This window comes from Bubalus kerabau, chromosome 3 (assembly GCF_029407905.1).
Source record: "Bubalus kerabau isolate K-KA32 ecotype Philippines breed swamp buffalo chromosome 3, PCC_UOA_SB_1v2, whole genome shotgun sequence".
NCBI classification, from domain to species: domain Eukaryota; kingdom Metazoa; phylum Chordata; class Mammalia; order Artiodactyla; family Bovidae; genus Bubalus; species Bubalus kerabau.
Genome location: NC_073626.1, coordinates 54,688,694 through 54,711,670, shown reverse-complemented (window position 1 = coordinate 54,711,670; position 22,977 = coordinate 54,688,694). Strand labels below are relative to the sequence as shown.

At 39.6% G+C, this 22,977-nt stretch overlaps 1 protein-coding gene across 1 annotated transcript in view; it reads right to left on the bottom strand.

The window, feature by feature from the left end:
• The window catches only part of NIPA1 (NIPA magnesium transporter 1), a 50,066-nt gene that overhangs the window by 13,883 nt on the left and 13,206 nt on the right, over positions 1–22,977 (bottom strand). Inside the window, exons 2-3 of the mRNA XM_055571829.1 lie at positions 14,271–14,318; positions 13,256–13,346 (exon numbers count right to left, since the gene is read on the bottom strand). Coding sequence (XP_055427804.1) covers positions 13,256–13,346; positions 14,271–14,318 — 139 coding nt within the window. The remainder of the gene's footprint in view (positions 1–13,255; positions 13,347–14,270; positions 14,319–22,977) is intronic.

Sequence of the window (22,977 nt, the reverse complement as noted above, 5' to 3'; positions counted from 1 at the left end):
CTTTTTCTGCATCTACCGAGATGATCGTATGATTCTCATCCTTCATTCTGTTAATGTGGCATAGCAGGTTGATTGATTTATGGATGTTGAACCATCCCTGCATCCCTGATACAAATCCCATTTGGTCATGGTTTATGATTTTCTAGTGTATTGTTGAATTAGGTTTACTAATATTTTATTACGAATTTTTGCATCAATATTCTTCAATGATATTGGTAAGTTATTTCCTTTTTGGAGTGTACTTACCTGGTTGGAATTATAGTAATGCTGCTGCTGCCGCTAAGTCGCTTCAGTCGTGTCCGACTCTGTGCGACCCCATAGACGGCAGCCCATCAGGCTCCCCCATCCCTGGGATTCTCCAGGCAAGAACACTGGAGTGGGTTGCCCTTTCCTTCTCCAAAGCATGAAAGTGAAAAGTGAAAGTGAAGTTGCTCAGTCGTGTCCAACTCTTAGCGACCCCGTGGACTGCAGCCTACCAGGCTCCTCCGTCCATGGGATTTTCCAGGCGAGAGTACTGGAGTGGGGTGCCATTGCCTTCTCCGATAGTAATGCTAGTTTTGTAAAATGAGTTTGGAAGTGTTCCCGCCTCTTCAGTTTTGGGGAAGATTTGAGAAGATATTAATTCTCCTTTAAAGATTGGCTAGAACTCACTTGTGTAGCTAAAGATTGGAGAGAATTCACTTGTGTAGCCATATCTTCCACAAACTTTTCTTTGTTGGGATGTTTTAAATTACTGATTCAATTTTCTTAGCCTGTTCAGATTTTCTGTTTGTTCATGATCTAGTCATGTTAAGATACATGCTTTAGAAATTTATCTGTTATTTCCAGGATTATCCAATTTATTGGTATGTAATTGTTCATAGTAGTATCTTATGATCTTTCTATGTCTGCAGTTCAGTTGTAAAGCCTCATCTTTCATTTCTGACTTTATTTATTTGAATCTTCTCTCCTTTTCATTAGGTAATCTAGCTAAAAGTTTCTCAATTTTATCAAAAAAAGGGAGCTCTTAGTTTTGTAAAGCATCTCTACTGTTTTTATGAACACTGTATCATTTATTTCTGTTTTGCTTTTTATTTCCTTCCTTCTGCCTACATTGGGGATAGTTTGCTCTTTTCCTAGTTTCTTGAGAGGAAAAATTAGCTTGTTTATTTGATATATTCCTTTTGTCTTAATGAACGTGTTTATTGATGTAAACTTCCCTCTTGGATCTGCTTTTGTAGCATCCCATAGGTTTTGATATATTAGGTTTCCATTTTCATTTGTTTCAAGATATTTTTGGATATCCCATTTGATTTCTTCTTTGACACACTGTTCAAGAGTGTGTATCAAATATTCACATATGTGTGAATTTTCCAGCTTTTCTCCTGTTGTTGATTTGTAGTTTCATTCCATTCTGGTCAGAAAAGATACAAAGCATGATTTCAATCTTCTTAAATTTGATAAGACTTGTCTGTAAGCTCTAATAGGTTGTATCCTGGAAAATGTCTCCTGCACACTTGAGAAGAATGTGTACTATGCTGTTGTTGGACCAGATAGTCTGTATCTGTTGTTGTTCAGTCACTCGATCATGTCTAACGCTTTGAGACCCTATGGACTGCAGCATGCCAGGCTTCCCTGTCCTTCACTGTCCCCCAGAGCTTGCTCAAACTCACATCCATTGAGTGAGTGATGCCTCCCAACTTCTATAGTGCCTTCTTCTCCTGCCTTCAATCTTTCCCATAATCAGGGTCTTTTCTAATGACTCGGCTCTTTGCATCAGTTGGCCAAAATATTGGAACTTCAGCAACAATATTTCCAATGAATATTCAGGATTGACTTCCTTTAGGATTGACTGATGTGATCTCCTTGCGGTCCAAGGGACTCTCAAGAATCTTCCTCAACACCACAGTTCAACAGCATCAATTCTTCAGCATCCAGCCTTTTTGATGGTCCAACTCTCATATCCATACATGACTACTGGAAAAACGATAAGCTTTGACTACACAGACCTTTGTTAGCAATGGCTTTGCTTTTTAATACGCTGTCTAGCTTTGGCATAGATTTTCTTCTGAGGAGAAAGCATGTTTTAATTTCACGCTGCAGTCACCATCTGCAATGATTTTGGAGCCTACAGAAATAAAGTCTGTCACTGTTTCCATTGTTTCCCCATCTATTCGCCTTGAAGTAATGGGACCAGATGCCATGATCGTTGTTTTTTGAATGTTGAGTTTTAAGACCGCTTTTTTTCACTCGTCATTTTTACCTTCATCAAGAGGCTCTTTAGTTCCTCTTCACTTTCTGCCATAAGGGTGGTGTCACCTACATATCTGAGGTTATTGATATTTCTCCTAGGAATCCTGATTTCAGCTGGTGATTCATCCAGTCCAGCATTTCACATGATGTACTCTGCATAGAAGTTAAACAAGCAGGGTGACAATATACAGCCTTGACGTACTCCTTCCCCAATTTTGAACCAGTCTGTTGTTCCATGTCCAGTTCTAACTGTTGCTTCTTGACCTGCATACATGTTTTGCAGGAGGCAGGTAAGGTGGTCTGGTATTCCCATCTCTTTCAGAATTTTCCACTGTTTGTTGTGATCCACACAGTCAAAGGCTTTGGCATAATCAATAAAGCAGAAATAAATGTTTTTCTGGAATTCTCTTGCTTTTTTGATGATCCAGCGGATGCTGGCAATTTGATCTCCGGTTCCCCTGCCTTTTCTAAATCCAGCTTGAACATCTGGAAGTTCTTGGTTCCAGAAGTATCATCCTCTTTTCTCCTGGCCTGAAAGATCTCTGCTCAGAAATCCACTGATAATCTTATAAGGGTTTCCTTCTATGAATTTTTTCCGTTGCTTCTTTCAAAATTCTCTCTTTGACTTTAATCTTAGATAGTTTTATTATGTGTATTGAACAAGATCATTTCAGACTGAAATTTTAACGAAACCTATTAAAATACGTTTACTTCTTGGAAGGAAAGTTATGACCAACCTAGATAGCATATTCAAAAGCAGAGACATTACTTTGACAACAAAGGTCTGTCTAGTCAAGGCTATGGTTTTTCTCGTGGTCATGTATGGATGTGAGAGTTGGACTGTGAAGAAAGCTGAGCGCCAAAGAATTGATGCTTTTGAACTGTGGTGTTGGAGAAGACTCTTGAGAGTCCCTTGGACTGCAAGGCGATCCAACCAGTCCATTCTGAAGGAGATCAGTCCTGGGTGTTCTTTGGAAGGAATGATGCTAAAGCTGAAACTCCAGTACTTTGGCCACCTCATGCGAAGAGTTGACTCACTGGAAAAGACCCTGATGCTGGGAGGGATTGGGGGCAGGAGGAGAAGGGGACGACAGAGGATGAGATGGCTGGATGGCATCACTGACTCAATGGATGTGAGTCTGAGTGAACTTCAGGAGTTGGTGATGGACAGGGAGGCCTGGCGTGCTGCAATTCATGGGGTCGCAGAGTCGGACATGACTGAGCGACTGAACTGAACTGAACTGAACTGATGGCCTTCAAAAACCTGGATGTCCAAATCTTTCCCCATGTTTGGGAGGGTCTCAGCCACTATTTCTTTACATAAGCTTTCTACTCCTGTCTCTTTACTTCTTTTCCTGGGATTCCAATGAAGCCTACATTGTTTCTCTTAACGACGTCATTTAAATACTACAAGCTTTCTTCATTCTTTTTCATTCTTTTTTCTTTTTGATCCTCACACAGGATAATTTCAATTGATCTGTCTTCAAGCTTACTGATTTTTCTGTTTGGCTATCTGCTGTTAAAGCTCTCTATTGAATTCTTCAGTTCTGTCATTTCATTCATCAGTTCTAAAATTTCTGTTCGGTTCTTCTTTATATTTTCTGTCTCTTCATTAAACTTTTCATTTTGTTCTTGTACTATTTTCCTGACAAGAAAATAATTATTAAATGTTTATATGTTATTTTGAAGCTAAGAATCTTCAGCACTATTACTGTGAATTATTTGTTAGAAAATTCATGATCTTCATTTCTTTGGGCGTTACTGGAGGTTCTTTTGGTGGAGTCATGTCTTCTGATTCTTTGTGATTCCTATAGCTTTGCATAAGTGTCTGCACATTTGAAGAAGCAGTCACCTTTTCCAGACTTTATGGGTAAGAGAAAACTTACTACTAAATGATCAGTGGATCAGTAAAGAAATCGCAAGGGAAATTAGAAATCACTTTGAAATGAACAAAAATGAAGCAACAACATGCCAAAGCATTTGGGATTCAGTTAAATAGGTACACAGAGAGAAATTTATATACATAAATGCATACAGGACCCAATCCAGACTAAAGTGTAGCTGTGGAGGGCTGGTTCTCAGAGTGCTCTCCTGGGGCTGCCAGTCCACCCACTCCCAACATGCATATTGCAGAGGAGGCTTGCAACGTGGCAAGGCACAGCAGAAGGGGCTAGCTTCAAGGAAGCACATGCTGGTGAGGGTCAGCTGTGGGGATACAGGCTAGTGTCTGCACTCACAGAGCCAAACCACAGTCACTCCCACTGTATGGCTGCCAATGATTTCTCTTGCCTTTCTTCCTTGTTCCTAGCCATCTTAATACACTTCTGTTTTGCCAGTCTAGGTGAGACTTTCTCATGGTGCTCTGAAAGTCTTGGGGAAACTGGTTACTTAATCCATTCTTCATTTTCTAGCTAGGGGAACAACATTCTTGATTGTTGTAGGGAGATGTTTTCTGACATCACCCTTTGGTGTCAACTTTTTTTCCTGAATTTTCATTTTCTTGATGTTATCCTTTAAATCACAAAAGCTTCTAATTATTATGATGTCCAGTTGATCTATTTTTCTTTTGTTGCTTGTGCTTTCAGTTCAGTTCAGTTCAGTTGCTCAGTTCTGTCTGACTCTGCAACCCAGTGGGCTGCAGCTTCTCTGCTAGGCTTCCCTGTCCATCACCAACTAAAAGAGACTGCTCAAACTCATGTCCATCAAGTCGGTGATGCCATCCAACCATCTCATCCTCTGTCATCCCCTTCTCATCCTGCCTTCAGTCTTTCCCAGCATCAGGGTCTTTTCCAATGAGTCAGTTCTTCACATCAGGTGACCCAAGTATTGGAGCTTCAGCATCAGTCCTTCCAATGAATATTCAGGACTGATTTCCTTTAGGATTGAATGGTGTGATCTCCTTGCAGTCCAAGGGACTCAAAAAAAGAATCTTCTCCAACACCACAGTTCAAAAGCATCAATTCTTTGGCGCCCAGCCTTTTTGATGGTCCAAGTCTCACATCCATACATGACTACTAGAAAAATGATAGCTTTGACCACACAGACCTTTGTTGGCAAAGTAATGTCTGTGCTTTTTAATACACTATGTTTGGCATAGCTTTTCTTCCAAGAAGCAAGTGTCACCTTTAATTATTATTAAATAAATTTAATTAATTAATTTCACGCTGCAGTCACCTTTCTCAGGGATTATGGAGCCCACAAAAATAAAGTCTGTCACTGTTTCCATTGTTTCCCCATCTATTCGCCTTGAAGTAATGGGACCAGAGCCATGATCATTGTTTTTTGAACGTTGAGTTTTAAGCCTGCTTTTTCACTCTCCATTTTCACCTTCATCAAGAGGCTCTTTAGTTCCTCTTCACTTTCTGCCATAAGGGTGGTGTCACCTCCATATCTGAGGTTATTGATATTTCTCCTGGCAATCTTGATTTCAGCTGGTGATTCATCCAGTCCAGCATTTCACATGATGTATTCTGCATAGAAGTTAAACAAGCAGGGTGACAATATACAGCCTTGATGTACTCCTTTCCCAATTTTGAACCAGTCCGTTGTTCCACGTCCAGTTTTAACTGTTGCTTCTTGACCTGCATACATGTTTTGCAGGAGGCAGGTAAGGTGGTCTGGTATTCCCATCTCTTGAAGAATTTTCCACCGTTTGTTGTGATCCACACAGTCAAAGGCTTTGGCGTACTCAATGAAGCAGAAGTAGATGTTTTTCTGGAACTCTCTTGCTTTTTCTATGATCCAGTGGATGTTGGCAATTTGATCTCTGGTTTCTCCGCCTTTTCTAAATCCAGCTTGAACATCTGGACATGTACTATTGAAGCCTAGCTTGAAGAAGTTTGAGCGTTACTTTGCTAGTGTGTGATATTAGTGTAATTGTGCGGTAGTTTGAGCATTCTTTGGCACTGCCCTTCTTTGGGATTGGAATGAAAACTGACCTTTTCCAGTCCTGTGGCCACTGCTGAGTTTTCCAAATTTGCTGGCATACTGAGTGCAGCACTTTAACAACATCATCTTTTTGGATTTGAAAGAGCTCAACTGGAATTCCATCACCTCCATTAACTTTGTTCACAGTGATGATTTCTAAGGCCCACTTGACTTCACATTCCAGGATGTCTGGCTATAGGTAAGTGATTACACCATCGTGGTTATCTAGGTTGTGAAGATCTTTTTTGGAGAGTCCTTTGGTGTATTCGTGCCACCTCTCCTTAATATCTTCTTCTGTTAGGTCCATATCGTTTCTGTCCTTTAATGTATCCATCCATTCATGAAATATTCCCTTGGTAACTCTAATTCTCTTGAAGTGATCTCTACTCTTTCCCATTCTATTGTTTTCTTCTATTTCTTTGCACTGATCATTTAGGAAGGCTTTCTTATCTCTCCTTGCTATTCTTTGGAACTCTGCATTCAAATGGGTATATCTTTCCTTTTCACCTTTGCCTTTTACTTCTCTTATCTCACCTATTTGTAAGGCCTCATCAGACAACCATTTTGCCTTTTTGTATTTCTTTTTCTTGGGGATGGTCTTGATCACCATCCTGTACAATGTCACGAACCTCTATCCATAGTTCTTCAGGCACTCTGTCTATCAGATCTAATCCCTTGAATCTATTTGTCACTTCTACTGTATAATCGTAAGGGATTTGATTTAGGTCATACCTAAATGGTCTTGTGATTTTCCCTACTTTCTTCAATTTAAGTCTGAATTTGGCAATAAGGTATTCATGATCTGAGCCACAGTCAGCTCCTGGTCTTGTTTGTGCTGACTGTATAGAGCTTCTCCATCTTCAGCTGCAATGAATATAATCAATCTGATTTCGGTATTGACCTTCTGGTGATGCCCATGGGTAGGTTGTCTCTTATCTAAGAAACCATTGCCTAATCCAAGATCACAAAAATTTACATGTTTTCTATTAAGAGTTCTACAATTTTAGCTTTTACATTTACATTTGTTTTGTTTTATAATCTATTTCATCTGATCCACAGCCTCTCCAACTTTCTTATGGTTACTACTGGCATAATATATCTTTTTCCTTTCTCTTATATTCAATCGATTTGTATCTCTGAATCTAAACTATATCCGAAGTAGAAAGCATATAATCGGATCTTGTTTTTTTAAACCTGCCCGACCACCTTTGCCTTTTAATTGGATTGTTTAGTCCACTGACATTCAATGTTTTTACTGATAGATTATCTTAGTTTTTGTTTTCTATGTTTCATGTCTTTTTTTGTTTCCTATTCTTCATTACTCTCTTCTGCATTAAGTGAATATTTACAGTGTGACATTTTAATTCCTTTAATGATTTTTTCACTATAGTTTTTTAAAAGTTATTTTCCTAAGGCTTTCTCTAAGGCTTATCAGAATACATGTCAAATTGATACTAACTTTACTACAGTGAGATATTATGTTACTCTTCTTCCTTTCACTACATATGTTTTTGATGTTTATATGTTTGCTATGTGCATTTTGTTGAAAATGTGGTTTAACATTAGTGGAATAAATTTATTTTCATATGTATAAAAGTGGCACTTTTCAACCTTTGTCATTTTATCTATTGGGATTCTCATATTATTTTGGTCAATTTAAGAAATTCTTTATATCACATTTTAACTATTGTCATATTTGTTGAAATCTTTTTCCTATCCTCCTTATTTTACCTCTCAGTGTAGAAAATTAAACTTTTCATTTTTATTACTTCAAATGTTTGAAACTTCTTAACCTTCTAAGATACGAAACACATTAAGAGTTTTCTTATACATAGGCTATAAACTCTAGGTACATAGCTAAACTTTTTTTCTCCTCCTTCACACATTAAATCTCTACATAACTTACTCTGGGTTGTGCTAGAGATGCAGGTTTATTCAGTGAAAATCAGACAGAAATTACCTGTAGCTACATGTCACAGACAGGCAGGTATTAATGGAGATGCTAGTTAACAAAACTAGTTCACTGCAGCTTTACTCAGCACACCCTGCACTGCAGAGTGAGATAACACACCTCAACATACTGATCACACAACATGTGATCACACAAATCAGTCCCTGAATGTAGTATCAACAAACCATTCAATGTTGTATTTCACACTTGATGGCCATGCTTAGTTCAGTTAGATCATATTTTGATGCTGCTATGATTAGGATTTAAGTTGATGTCCCTACAAATTGTTTACCAGTTTTCCCAACACTATTTTTTTTTAAAGAATAAGAAATTCTCTTTTTTAAACTTGAGATATGACAACTACATGCAGCTCTTGCTATACTAGATCATTCACTAGACAGGAAAATAATGGTATAAAGCTTAATGGCATAGAATAACGGTACAATGGCTTAATGAACAAAATTGGAATGGGGAGGGCAGATCAGAAAGATACATTTAACATTAAATAAAGTGAAACCTACCAAAATTGATGATTATACCATTAACTTATATGCAGAGTACATCATGAGAAATGCTGGGCTGGAAGAAGCACAAGCTGGAATCAAGACTGCCGGGAGAAATATCAATAACCTCAGATATGCAGATGACACCACCCTTATGGCAGAAAGTGAAGAGGAACTAAAAAGCCTCTTGATGAAAGTGAAAGAGGAGACTGAAAAGGTTGGCTTAAAGCTCAACATTAAGAAAACAAAGATCTTGGCATCTGGTCCCACCACTTCATGGGAAATAGACGGGGAAAAAGTGTCAGACTTTATTTTTCTGGGCTCCAAAATCACGGCAGATGGTGACTGCAGCCATGAAATTAAAAGATGCTTACTCCTTGGAAGGAAAGTTATGACCAACCTAGATAGCATATTCAAAAGCAGAGACATTACTTTGCCAACAAAGGTCCGTCTAGTCAAGGCTATGGTTTTTCCTGTGGTCATGTATGGATGTGAGAGTTGGACTGTGAAGAAAGCTGAGCACCGAAGAATTGATGCTTTTGAACTGTGGTGTTGGAGAAGACTCTTGAGAGTCCCTTGGACTGCAAGGAGATCCAACCAGTCCATTCTAAAGGAGATCAGCCCTGGGTGTTCTTTGGAAGGAATGATGCTAAAGCTGAAACTCCAGTACTTTGGCCACCTCATGCGAAGAGCTGACTCATTGGAAAAGACTCTGATGCTGGGAGGGATTGGGGGCAGGAGGAAAAGGGGACGACAGAGGATGAGATGGCTGGATGGCATCACTGACTCCATGGACATGAGTCTGAGTGAACTTCGGGAGTTGGTGATGGACAGAGAGGCCTGGCGTACTGCGATTCATGGGGTCACAAAGAGTCGGACACGACTGAGCGACTGAACTGACTGACTGAACTGATGAAGAAGATGTTTTTAGTCTCAGAAAACACAAGTCAAAGTGTTTAAGGGTAAAAGATCATGACAAACATAACTGATCTCATAAGGATCAAAAACAAAATCAAAAAATCAAAACAAACGTCACATTCATAATAGAACAGTGTTTCTCAAACAGGGGTGATTTGCCCCACAAGTTGACATTTGCTTATGTCCAAAGACATTTTGGGGAAGAGGAGCTACCAGTATCTGGTGGGTGGAAGCCAGGAATGCTGCTAAACACCCTACAAAGCACAGACTGGACCCTTAAAGCAAAGAATTACCTGGCCCCTAGGTCTATAATAGCAAGGCTGAAAAATGCTAATATAGAGAAAGCAAATGATGGAGAAAGTGGGATAGAATTTAGTAATCAGTGTGTCTGGGTAACAGAATATGAATATTGTTTTGATTATTGTTCTTAACCTTGTATTTTCCTATAATTCAGAAATTAATTCCAAATAAAGCATTTTTAAAAGCCTTTTAAAAAGTACTATGCTGTTTTAGAAAAGGCAGAGGAACCAGAGATCAAATTGCCAGCATCCGGTGGATCATCGAAAAAGCAAGAGAGTTCCAGAAAAACATTTATTTCTGCTTTATTGACTATGCCAAAGCCTTTGACTGTGTGAATCACAATAAACTGTGGAAAATTCTGAAAGCGATGGGAATACCAGACCACCTGACCTGCTTCTTGAGAAACCTATATGCAGGTCAGGAAGCAACAGTTAGAACTGGACATGGAACAACAGACTGGTTCCAAATAGGAAAAGGAGTACGTCAAAGCTGTATATTGTCACCCTGCTTATTTAACTTCTATGCAGAGTACATCATGAGAAATGCTGGGCTGGAAGAAGCACAAGCTGGAATCAAGATTGCCGGGAGAAATATCAATAACCTCAGATATGCAGATGACACCACCTTTATGGCAGAAAGTGAAGAGGAACTAAAAAGCCTCTTGATGAAAGTGAAAGAGGAGAGGGGAAAAGTTGTCTTAAAGCTCAACATTGATTCAGAAAACGAAGATCATGGCATCCGGTCCCATCACTTCATGGGAAATAGATGGGGAAACAGTGGAAACAGTGTCACACTTTATTTTTTTGGGCTCCAAAATCACTGCAGATGGTGACTGCAGCCATGAAATTAAAAGACGCTTACTTCTTGGAAGGAAAGTTATGACCAACCTAGATAGCATATTCAAAAGCAGAGACATTACTTTGCCAACAAAGGTCTGTCTAGTCAAGGCTATGGTTTTTCCTGTGGTCATGTATGGATGTGAGAGTTGGACTGTGAAGAAAGCTGAGCGCCAAAGAATTGATGCTTTTGAACTGTGGTGTTGGAGAAGACTCTTGAGAGTCCCATGACTGCAAGGAGATCCAACCAGTCCATTCTGAAGGAGATCATCCCTGGGATTTCTTTGGAAGGAATGATGCTAAAGCTGAAACTCCAGTACTTTGGCGACCTCATGTGAAGAGCTGACTCATTGGAAAAGACTCTGATGCTGGGAGGGATTGGGGGCAGGAGGAGAAGGGGACAACAGAGGATATGATGGCTGGATGGCATCACCGACTTGATGGACGTGAGTTTGAATGATCTCCAGGAGTTGGTGATGGACAGGGAGGCCTGGCTTGCTGTGATTCATGGGGTCGCAAAGAGTCGGACACGACTGAGCGACTGAACTGAACCGAACTGATGCTGAGATGATTACTTTATCATACATTAAACCACTGCAGGGAAAAGTGGACCTCTTTGGGGGCTCTCTATTCTATTTCACGGATGACAGACATCTTTTTTCCCAGTGACACATTCTTCTCATCTCTATTTCTATATAATTCTAGCAACCTCGTTCCATTAACAAAAATAGAACTGTTTTTAAAATATATATACATACATACCTATATATTGTTATATTTGGTTTTTCCAAATTAGCTTTAGTTTTCTTATTTTTAAAAAAATCTTTTATTGGGATCCTGATTTGAAAGCACTCTTTCAATTCAGAATGCCATTTCACACACTTCTTTGGGAAACATCTCCTGAAGACTCAGAGTAATGAACATTTCTGGTTAGGAGACCTAATTATCAAAGTCCATAAGAATAGTTCTTTGGAAATTAATGAAGCAAGGCATTTTAATATATGCACCTTAAATATGAAAAGATCACATAGCTGGGTTGTTTATTTGCCTGATCATTTTTCAGGAAACAGAGAGAGAGGCTGGGCTCTGAAAGGCTGAAGCAGCGATTCCCCAATGATGGCACCACTCATGTAATCCAAGCTTTTCAGGGTCATCCAAAATGAAAAGCGACATTAAACCACACATAATACTAAGAATATGTTTGCATTAGAAAAATACACTACAAATGCATTTTCAAAGGTTGACATGTTGGAAAATGCTTTTTTATTTTTTAAGCTATAGAACCTTAAAGCCTAAGTGACTTTAAATTAACTACATCTATCACAGATACATTTCTCTACAAGTATTTGTAGCTCTGTCTGGAACATAGCAGCATACCAATACATCAATGAGTTAGAAACTTGGATTCTATTTCACTTCTATTTTATCTCTGTTTATTAACAATTTCTTCAAAGGTAAAATAATATAAATAGGTTCACTAAAGGATATGTGTTAATATAGCAGTCCTCAACCTTTTTAGCACCAAGGACCGGTTTCACGGAAGACAATTTTTCAATGAACGGGGGTGGGTGGTGGGGTGGGGAATGATGGTTCAGGCAGTAATGGGAGTGACAGGCAGGATGGTGCAGGTGGTGATGCAAGTTATGGGGAGCAATGGGGTGCAGCACATGAAGCTTCGCTTGCTTGCTCACTGCATACCTCGTGCTATGCAGCCAGGTTCCTAACAGGCCAAGGACTGCTACCAGTCTGTGGCATGGGGGTTGGGGATACTGTAATGTATTTAATAACTGTCTCACAAAATCATTTTCAAAAGAGAAAGACCCCATTTGTGGTGGCTGGTAGCTTTCATGTTCCCAATCCTCTCTTTTCCCTTTTGTCCCATATCTGGACAACCTCATAAAAAGAAGAGCTTACAATGTTAGGCCCCAGCATACTCAGTCCCTTGGCACTAAACTTTCAAAGCATGCAAACCCTAGCCTGAGCATGGGACTCTCTACCTGGCTTACCTCCTAACTGTAATAAAAACTCAAAGCCCTGAATTGTTCCTGTTCTACTCCAGATCAAACCAGAGCCATTTGCCTTGAATGATACATTTTCTATTGACTATTGTGAGTAACAAATCCTTTTCATACCCACTGGAGCCCAGGTGTCATTTGTCCCAACCTCCGTAACTTCCTGAGGCAGGGGACTGCCTAGCATCCAGTAGGAGATGGCAAATAAAACACCAATAAAACAAAGAAAACACCAACTGACAGTTTTGCTTACTGATTTCTCAGAATCACTTGCCAAGGAGCTGGATGATTCCAATCTCTAGGAAGTCCTCCAGAGAAGACCAGGAGAGTAATAGCATCATGTTTGTAGTCATGAATAAGTGAGAATTTGAAATATACTAAACCAATGTCTAAGAGAAGGTTAATAATTCACATAACTAAATCTGAAGGGATAAAATTAAGCCCAGAAGTGCAATACTAAAGACCTAACTTCAGTTACCTTTACTTTTATTATTTTAACAAAAACATTTAAAATGAAAACTTTTCTTATACCTAAACTACACATTAAAAACCAAAACACAGAATCCCAGTTCTCACCCAAATGGCACTCCAAGGGCACCAAGAGGAGTCACCAGGACCGTGGGGACCGCTGTGTAAGCCAGGAAGTTTCCAATCTGGCCAACAGCCACTGTCAAGAGAATCACAAGGATATCACTGCAATTACAAAACTCTCTTTGAGCAACATCACAGAGTTGAATTTTGCAAGACTGTGCCCTGAAAGGGCTTCTTTTCCATTCCACATGAGGAAGGCTATATGGGACACTGTTTGCATGTTTAAGAGTCCTGAGGGCAGAGGACAGCAGGCCCAGAAGTATCTATCACTGGCCCAATTAGTCAAGGGAGTAGCTTCAACTTGCTATGAAAATTCCCAACTTAACCAACAGTGATTGACAGTGGATGCAATAAAAGTGTATTTCCACTTTCTTCTTAACATATCCCTGTTTTAAGACAGATCATATAGAGCTTCCATGGCCCTTCAAGTGGCCTGGGATACATTCCAGTGACATACTGCTGGCACGTCCGGTGGAAACACTATTGCCTGCACAGGACTGTGTCTGAGGCTGCATCAAGATAAAGCTCAAACGTGAGCTCTTCAATAAAGCAACATCTGCCAGAAAATTTATTGCCTAAATACAACGTGTGACAAATAGACCTCAAGATACATCTGAAATATCTAACAAAATTTTTCCTTACATATTTAATGTTCTGAAGTCTAACTTTATAACACATGACCTCTGTTAAGGCTGAGTGAAGAAACTCTCCTTTGTAAACCAATGACACTGAGCAATTCACCAGATGCCCACAGACAAACCACAGATGAGGAAGCAAGAGGTGCTTTAATTTCTTCAGACCCAGGGCAATCTGACCTGGATAAAATTCAGGGCTAATTTCAGGCAGCAGGAACCCCTACCCTTTCCCTCCATTGCTCCCCACCCTCTTGGTCCTCATTCCAAAGAACAAGCTAAGCTCAACCCACAACCTCCACCCAGCCCTGCCGGACAAATGACTGATCTTACAAAAGACCAAGCTTTTCACCAAAAAGAGTACTTACTTGCAATTGTTCCTGCCCACCATACAATGTCTGTTAAGTAGGAGGTACCTGTAAAGAGTGAGATAAATGTGTCAGGAAGGTATGAAGCGAGAGGCTTACAAGCTACATACTGAAAAGAGGAAGTCAATCCGAACAAAATCTTTATAAACTGTAGGGTTTTTTGGCTCAACATGTCACCTAGAGACAAATATTCTTTGGAGTAACATTTTATATGTTGATTTCAAATGAGATTTGATCTTCAAAGTACAATTCTCTCATGCATTGACAGAAACCCATGTATATGATAATTTTACTAGCATAGGGTTTAATGACTTGCTACTTAAACAGGTTACAAATGTTCATAATGTAGAAGCTTTGTGACATGGCTCTTTTTGAAACCATGTGAAAATGGCTGAAACAGACCCTTACACTCACTCAGTGACTGACACTGTATACAGTGTTTCTCTTTTACTTCCTGAGATTACCCTCCTATGTTCCCACGCATGCCAGGGCAGGCAGAGATGGGAGCAGCTGTCCAGGCCCTTGTCACATCCAGCCCTCCTTCTGTCCTTCTTCAGGTATGTCAAAATGCTCCTAGTCCAAGAGGCTTTTTTCAGTTCCAATTAAAATACCTAATTCTATTCAGATGTTTTAATTTTCAGTAATTTGGTATAATGAACATAGGAAGCCAACCTGTTTCACTGAGAAGCAGAGCTCCAGGTATTTAAAAAGTACCTTTAAAAAATGAGATCAATAAGTAATGATAAAGTAGAAGGAATGGTCTAGTTCAAATAGCACCATTTGGCAACATCACAGTAAAAACTTATTCAGGCAAGAACCATCGATGGATAATAAATTGGTGAATGAAAGCTTGTTGAAGGATAGGATTGTCACATAGTCTCCATGGATCACCTCCACCAGTTTTATAATCACAAGAGATAAAGTTATCTTTGGGCTTCCCAGGTGGCACCAGTGGTAAAGAACTTGCTTGCCAATGCAGGAGACATAAGAGATGTGGGTTTGATCCCTGGGTCGGGAAGATCCCCTGGAGAAGGGAATGGCAACCCACTCCAGCATTCTTGCCTGGAGAATCCCATGGACAGAGGAGCCTGACAGGCTACAGTCCGTAGGCTCCTAAGAGTCAGACATGACTGAAGCAACCTGCGCACACAGCATGCAAGACTCTGATGAACATCACCTTAACCTAATGGTCAAAGTCAAGTTTAACACAATCAGCAGCAGGACTAGCCACACTGTGTCCTCCTGTGGGTGTACCAAGAAGGGTACAACATTATGTCTTCAGAGCTCCTACCAGAGTGCATCACCTGATCTGATCACAAGGAAATTGTGAAATGGTCCATATATCAGCTGGCCTGGACTCTTTGAAATCGGCAATGTCATGAAAGACAACTGTTGCAGATGACAGGAAATTAAAAGAGATGTGACTAAACACAACACATGATGTTAGATGGAAAAAAGGCTGCAATAGAGGACAGTGTGGGGTAACTGGCAAAACCAGCTGGACTGCTGTAGATAGCAGAGTAACAAAACCTCTTCACTTACTACATGAGAATGTGACTTATGGTCCACTTTTTGAGGGCTAATAGGATGAAAATGACCCCTGACGGGCAAGTGGCACCTAACTGGAGGTGCATGCACACCTTCAGGAGATTATCACTTAAGCTCCCCCTTAGCGCAATACCTCTGGGAACAGGCACAGCTCTTTGAGGGTCTGGGAGTTCTGCATCTACAACTTTATACTGGGGGGCATGAGGCTCGTAAGGATGGGTAGTTGAGCACCGCCTGCTGCAGTTCTACCTCTAAGCCCTTAAACTGCACCCTTAAAGAGCACCCTATAGCTCTGCCTCTGCTATCAGGCTCCAAAACAGAGGGCCTGACACTGGCTCCTGTCCCATGTCCTTCTGAATGTGCCCGATGTGAATGTGACCCATGGTGTCCTACATGTCTGAAAATATAGCTGAGCCTAAGAATGCCCTGCAGTGAACACTGCAGAACAACTATCAACTATCAATACAGAATCCTGGTTGAATTTCTCGAAAGTGCTGTGGCTATTTTAGAGCCTGTCCTTACTTACATGTGAAATCTTAAAGAAAGAAAGAGAAAAAGACAGAATTGTCAAAGCAATCCTGAAGAAAAAAAACTAAGCTGTAGGCACAATCCTCCTAGACCCCAGACAATACTGCAAAGCTGCAGTAACTAGGACAGTGTGGTACTGGCACAAACACAGACAGATCGATGAAAGAGGACACAGAGTCCAGACATAAACCTACAGACTCAGGGTCAATCAACCTTCAACTAAAGAGGCAAGAATATACCATGAAAAAAGACATTCTCTTCAGCAAATTGTGCTTGGAAAGCTGGACAGCCTCACATAAATCAATCAAAGTAAAACACTCCCTCACATCATATACAAAAAATAAACTCAGAATGGCTTAAAGAGATTTCCCTGGTGGTCCAGTGGTTAAGACTGTGCTTTCAACACAGGCAGTGTGGGTTCAATCCCTGGTCAGAGAAATAGGATCCCACATGCTGTGTGGCATGACAAAAAAAAAAAAAAAAAAGCCTTAAAGACCTAAATATAAGGCATGACACCATAAAACTCCTGAAAGAGAACACAGACAAAACATTCTCTGATATAAATCGTAAAAATAGTTTCTTGGCTCAGGCTCCCAAGGTAAAAGAAATAAACAAACTGTACTGAATCCAACTTAAAAACTTTTTCACAGCAAAGGAAACCATCAACAAAACAAAAAGACAACCTATGGAATGGGAGAAAATATTTGCAAATGATACAACCAAAAAAAGACTGATATCCAAAATATACAGCTTATACAACTCAATATCAAAAACAACCTAATGAAAAAATGGGCAGAAAATCTAAACAGACAATTCTCCAAAGAAGACATACAGATGGCTAACATGCACATGAAAAGATGCTCAACATCACTAATTATTAGAAAAATTCAAGTCAAAACCACAATGAAGTATGGCCTCAAACCAGTCAGAATGGTTGTCATCAAAAAGTCTATAAACAATAAACGCTAAAAAGGATGTGGAAAAAAGAGAACTCTCCTACACTGTTGGTGGGAATGTAAATTGGTACAGCCACTATGGAAAACAGTATGGCAATTCCTTAAACAACTAAAAATAGAGCTATCATATGATCCAGCAATCCTATTCTTTGTTATATACTGGGAAAGATGTAAACTCTAATCTGAAAAGATACATTCACCCCAATGTTCACAGCGGCACTATTTACAATAGCCAAGACATGAAAGCAACCTAAGAACCCACCAACAGATGAACGGATAAAGATGTGCAGTGTATGGGAATACATGTGTTTGTGTCTGGAATATTACTCAGCCATTGAAAAGAATGAAATATTGCCATTTGCAGCAACACAAGGGCCTAGAGATTATCATACTAAGTGAAGTAAGTCAGATAGAGAAACATAAACAATTATCTTATATATCACTTATATGTGGAATCTAAAAATAATACAAATGAATCTATAAACAAAACAGAAACAGATGCATAGACATAGAAAACAAACTGATGGTTACCAAAGAGGAAAGGGAGGGGCAGATAAACAAGGAGTATGGGATTAACAGACAGACAGTACTATATATAAAACAGATAAATAAGAATTTACTGTGTAACAGAGAATAATATTCAGTATCTTGTAATAACCTTATGTACTTATAAGTATATATAATAATCTTATTATGTAATATAATGTAAAATAATCTGAAAAATATAATATATATATAAAACTGAACCACTTTGCTGAATACTTGAAATATAATATTATAAATCAACTACATTAGGATTTTAAAAAATTTTAACAAAACCAAACTCATATATACAAAAAGATTGGTGGTGGCCATAGGCAAGGGGTGGGAGAAATGGGTGAAGGGGGTCAAATGGTACAAAATTCCAGCCATAAAATAAATAAGTCCTAGGGACACATTGTATAGCATGGTGACTATAGTTGATAATACTATATTTTTCTTACTCCTTGGAAGGAAAGTTATGACCAACCTAGATAGCATATTGAAAAGCAGAGACATTACTTTCCCAACAAAGGTTTGTCTAATCAAGGCTATGGTTTTTCCTGTGGTCATGTATGGATGTGAGAGTTAGACTGTGAAGAAGGCTGAATGCTGAAGAATTGATGCTTTTGAACTGTGGTGTTGGAGAAGACTCTTGAGAGTCCCTTGGACTGCAAGGAGATCCAACCAGTCCATTCTGAAGGAGATCAGCCCTGGGATTTCTTTGGAAGTAATGATGCTAAAGCTGAACCTCCAGTACTTTGGCCACCTCATGCGAAGAGTTGACTCATTGGAAAAGACTCTGATGCTGGGAGGGATTGGGGGCAGGAGGAGAAGGGGACGACAGAGGATGAGATGGCTGGATGGCATCACTGACTCGATGGAGGTGAGTCTGAGTGAACTCCGGGAGTTGGTGATGGACAGGGAGGCCTGGCGTGCTGCGATTCATGGGGTCGCAAAGAGTCAGACACGACTGAGCGACTGATCTGATCTGATCTGATCTGAATGTTGCTAAGAGTAGATCTTAAAGAGTCTTATCACAGAGGAAAACTGTTACCATGTGTGGTGATAAATGTTAACTAAGTCTAGTTAGTTATTGTGGTGATCATTTCACAATATATACATATATCAAATAATTACACAGTACAACTAAAACTGATAAAATGTTATACATCAATTTTATTTTGATGTTTTTTTAAAAGAATACTATGCACCCACTTAAAAAATTTTTTTTTGTGAATCACTGTTGTACATGTGTAACTAACATTGTACATCAACTATACTTCAATAAAAGTACAATTTAAAAAGCAGTCATTCATCTGCATTTACCTCATTAAAGGAAGACTACCAGTTCGTCAGGTGACATACATACGTACATGCATGCATGCTCAGGTGCTTCAGTCGAGTCTGCTGCTTTGTGACCCCATGGACTGCAGCCCGCCAGGCTCCTCTGTCCATGGGATCCTCCAGGCAAAAATGCTGGAGTGAGTTACCATGCCCTCCTCCAGGGGACCTCCCCAACTCAGGTATTGAACCTGCATTTCCTGTAATTCCTGCACTGCAGGCAGATTCTTTACCTGCTGAGCCATCAGGGAAGCTCACACACATACATATATAAAATTAAAAATAACAACAACAACAACAACAAATTTAGGGTCTCTCCTGGTGGTCCAGTGGCTAAAGACTCCACCTTCCCAATGCAGGAGGCCCAGGTTCAATCTGGTCGGAGAACTAAGATCCCACGTGCCATGAGGCACAGTCAAAAACAGAAACAAAAAAACACCACATGACACAACCAAGAGTTCACATGCCACAGCTAAAGACCCTGCATGCCCCAAAAGAGACTGAAGACCCCGCGGGCTACAACTAAGACTCAGCACAGCCTAAATAAATAAATATTTTTATAAGAAAGGAAATGTCCCTGTACCTAAAAACATACATGCTGCTTATTTAAAAATGAAAAGTCATAAAGCCCACTGTCAAATACAGTGTATGAGGCGCCTCATGGATAGTTCCCTAGCAAAACAACCATAACTGGTAAATAAAGCAGTAAAAATAAAGTCTCTGGAAATTGTCCCAAGAGGACACAGCAAATGAAGAAACATTTTTTCAAGAAAATCAACAAAATTTCAGTAAGAACAGTGAGTCTTTAGCACATGAGCCAAGACCCACTTCTCTCCCTACTGCAGCTCAGCTGGACAGATGCTCCACTCCAGGCTGGTGTGACCAAAAGACAGGGCTCCTTCCCCTCTCAGCTCTCAGTCACCAGAAGAGCAGGCCTTCAGCACTTCCAATCCCTTCCAACTTCAAGTTGAAGAGATTAAATATCTGGTTAATCCATCCAAGGGTTGGAGGCTCACTTCCTTCACTCAATCCCTACTTTTAGGGTAGAGACTCTACCCTAGGCATGGCAGGTCCTGATCATCCTGTCCCAAGCATGAAGATAAATATAGGGTGAAGATCCTACATCTGGAGAGGCAAGAAGAGAAGATCAGAGGCTACTACCCCCACCCACTAACTGTTCTCAACAAGTAAATCTGCCTGAATTTAACAGGATAAGGTTGTAAAGCAATTTATGCACTGCAGCATTGTCAAAAACAGTAGAGCAACTAGCCAGCAATTAGTAGATCTGGGTGTAGTACCCAATGAGGCAGACAACAAAGAAATCAGGGTAAGAGAAGATCGAAGATTGCCAGTTGCCAGTTGGATGACCACTGTCATCCCAGGGTAAAGGTGCACATATCCAAGGCTATCCCCTCTGAGGAGTGACATCAGAGACTTCACATTGCAGGGGAATGATAAATGGATAAATATACTTTATCAAGGTACTCTAAGTCACTAAACAAATAAACAAACAACAGTTTGGAGGTGGAGGTAGGAGAATATGCATCTAGAGTTTGCTACCACATATTACTTAAAATCAACAAAAATATTGTATCAGTATCAACAAAAATATCATGAGGTAACAACAACAAAATCCATTTCAAAACTGGGGAAAAGATTGGAATAGATGTTTCTCCAGAGAAGATATACAAATAGCCAATAAGCACATATAGAGATGCTCAAAATCACTAATCATTAGGGAAATGCAAATTGTAACAATGATGAGATACCACCTGCACCCATTAGAAAGGCTACTATCAAAACAAACAAACAAAAATCCAGAAAACAGCAAGTGTTGGTAAAGATACAGAGAAACTGAAAGAAACCCTTGCTGATTGCTGGTGAGAATGGAAAATGGTGCACTTGCTGTGGATAACAGAATGGCAGTTCCTCAGAAAGTTAAATATAGACTTAGCATATGATCCAGCAATCCCCCTTCTGGGTATATATCCATAAAAACTGAAAGCACGAATTTGAACAAGTACATGCACACTTATGTTCTTAGTAGCATTATTCACAATAGCCAAAAAGCCATTAGAATACACATGTCTATCAATGGATGAATAGATAAATTGATAAACAAAATATAATGTATATATTCCCTTTTGTTACGCATGAAACAGCAAGCAGTAAAAATCCACTGTATCAGTGCTTTAGTAGTATTTGTCTTTGTTGCACTAACTATAAATGTTCTGGAAAAGAACTATTGAAACAATGATTATTACCTGATTGGTAATAATAAAAAAATAACTTTTAACTGAAAAAAATTATAAGATGCACCAAACAAACAAGAAGACATGCACTATATTACAAATATCATTTAAAGGGGGGAATGCAAGCAACAAAACTGCCCGTGAGAGCGTCCAGATTTTAGATATAACAAAAACTTCAAACCAGTTATTTAAAATATGTTCAAATAACTAAAGGAAATCATGCTTAAAGAAGTAAAGCTATGATGACAACTCATCATCAAATAGAGTATCAATAGACATAAATTGGGCTTCCCTGGTGGCTCAGAGGTTAAAGCGTCTGCCTGCAATGCGGGAGACCTGGGTTCGATCCCTGGGTCGGGAAGACTCCCCTGGAGAAGGAAATGGCAACCCACTCCAGTATTCTTGCCTGGAGAATCCCATGGACGGAGGAGCCTGGTGGGCTACAGTCCACGGGGTCACAAAGAGTCGGACACGACTGAGAGACTTCACTTTCAGACATAAATTATTTAAAAAAAATGAAAAGCCAACTGTAAAATCTGGGGTTGAAAGGTAAAATGACTAGAATGAAAAAATCAATAGCAGATTTTAACCTCCTGGCAGAAGAAAGAATCAGTGAACTTGAAGACATATTGATAAAGATTATACATTATGGAAAACATTAACAGAAAACAAAAACTAAAGAGAGAGAGGTACAAAGAAAAATTAACAGCACCTCAGAGAAATGTGGGACATCATTAAGAATATCAATAGATATAATGTGATTATCAGAGGAAAAGAAAGTATCAGAAAAAATATTCAAGGAAAAATAGCTGAAACTTACCAAATGTGATTAAAAAAAAATCTACACATCAAGGAAGCTCAAAAAACTCCAATGAGACAAACACAAAGATAGCCACACCCAGTCACATGATGGTAAAACGCTCAAAGACAAAATTGTGAAAGAAGCAAGAGAAAAACAACTGACAACAAGGGAATTCCAATAAGATTAACAACCGACTTCTCAGCAAAAAGTGGAGGCCAGAAAGCAGTGGAATAATACAGTCAAAGTTCTTAAAGGAGAAACTGTCAAGCAACTATCTTACATCCAGCAAAACTATCTTTTAAATATGAAGGCAAAACAAAAACATTCCCAGATAAGTAAAACTGAAGAGAATTGAGAACAAACGGAGCTTACAATAAACATTAAATGAAGTTCTTCAGGTGAAAGCAAGTAAATTCAGATGGTACTTTGAATACATACACATACACACACACACACACTCCAGTAATGACAGAGGTAACTGTGTCATTATAAAAGTCAGTAGAAATGAAAATATATTGTCCTTTCTCATCTCGCTGATGCTGCTGCTGCTAAGTCGCTTCAGTTGTGTCCAACTCTGTGCGACCCCATAGACGGCAGCCCACTAGGCTCCCCCGTCCCTGGTGTTCTCCAGGCAAGAATATTGGAGTGAGTTGCCATTTTCTTCTCCAATGCATGAAAGTGAAAAGTGAAAGTGAAGTCGCTCAGTCGTGTCCGACTCTTAGCGACCCCATGGACTGCAGCCTACCAGGCTCCTCTGC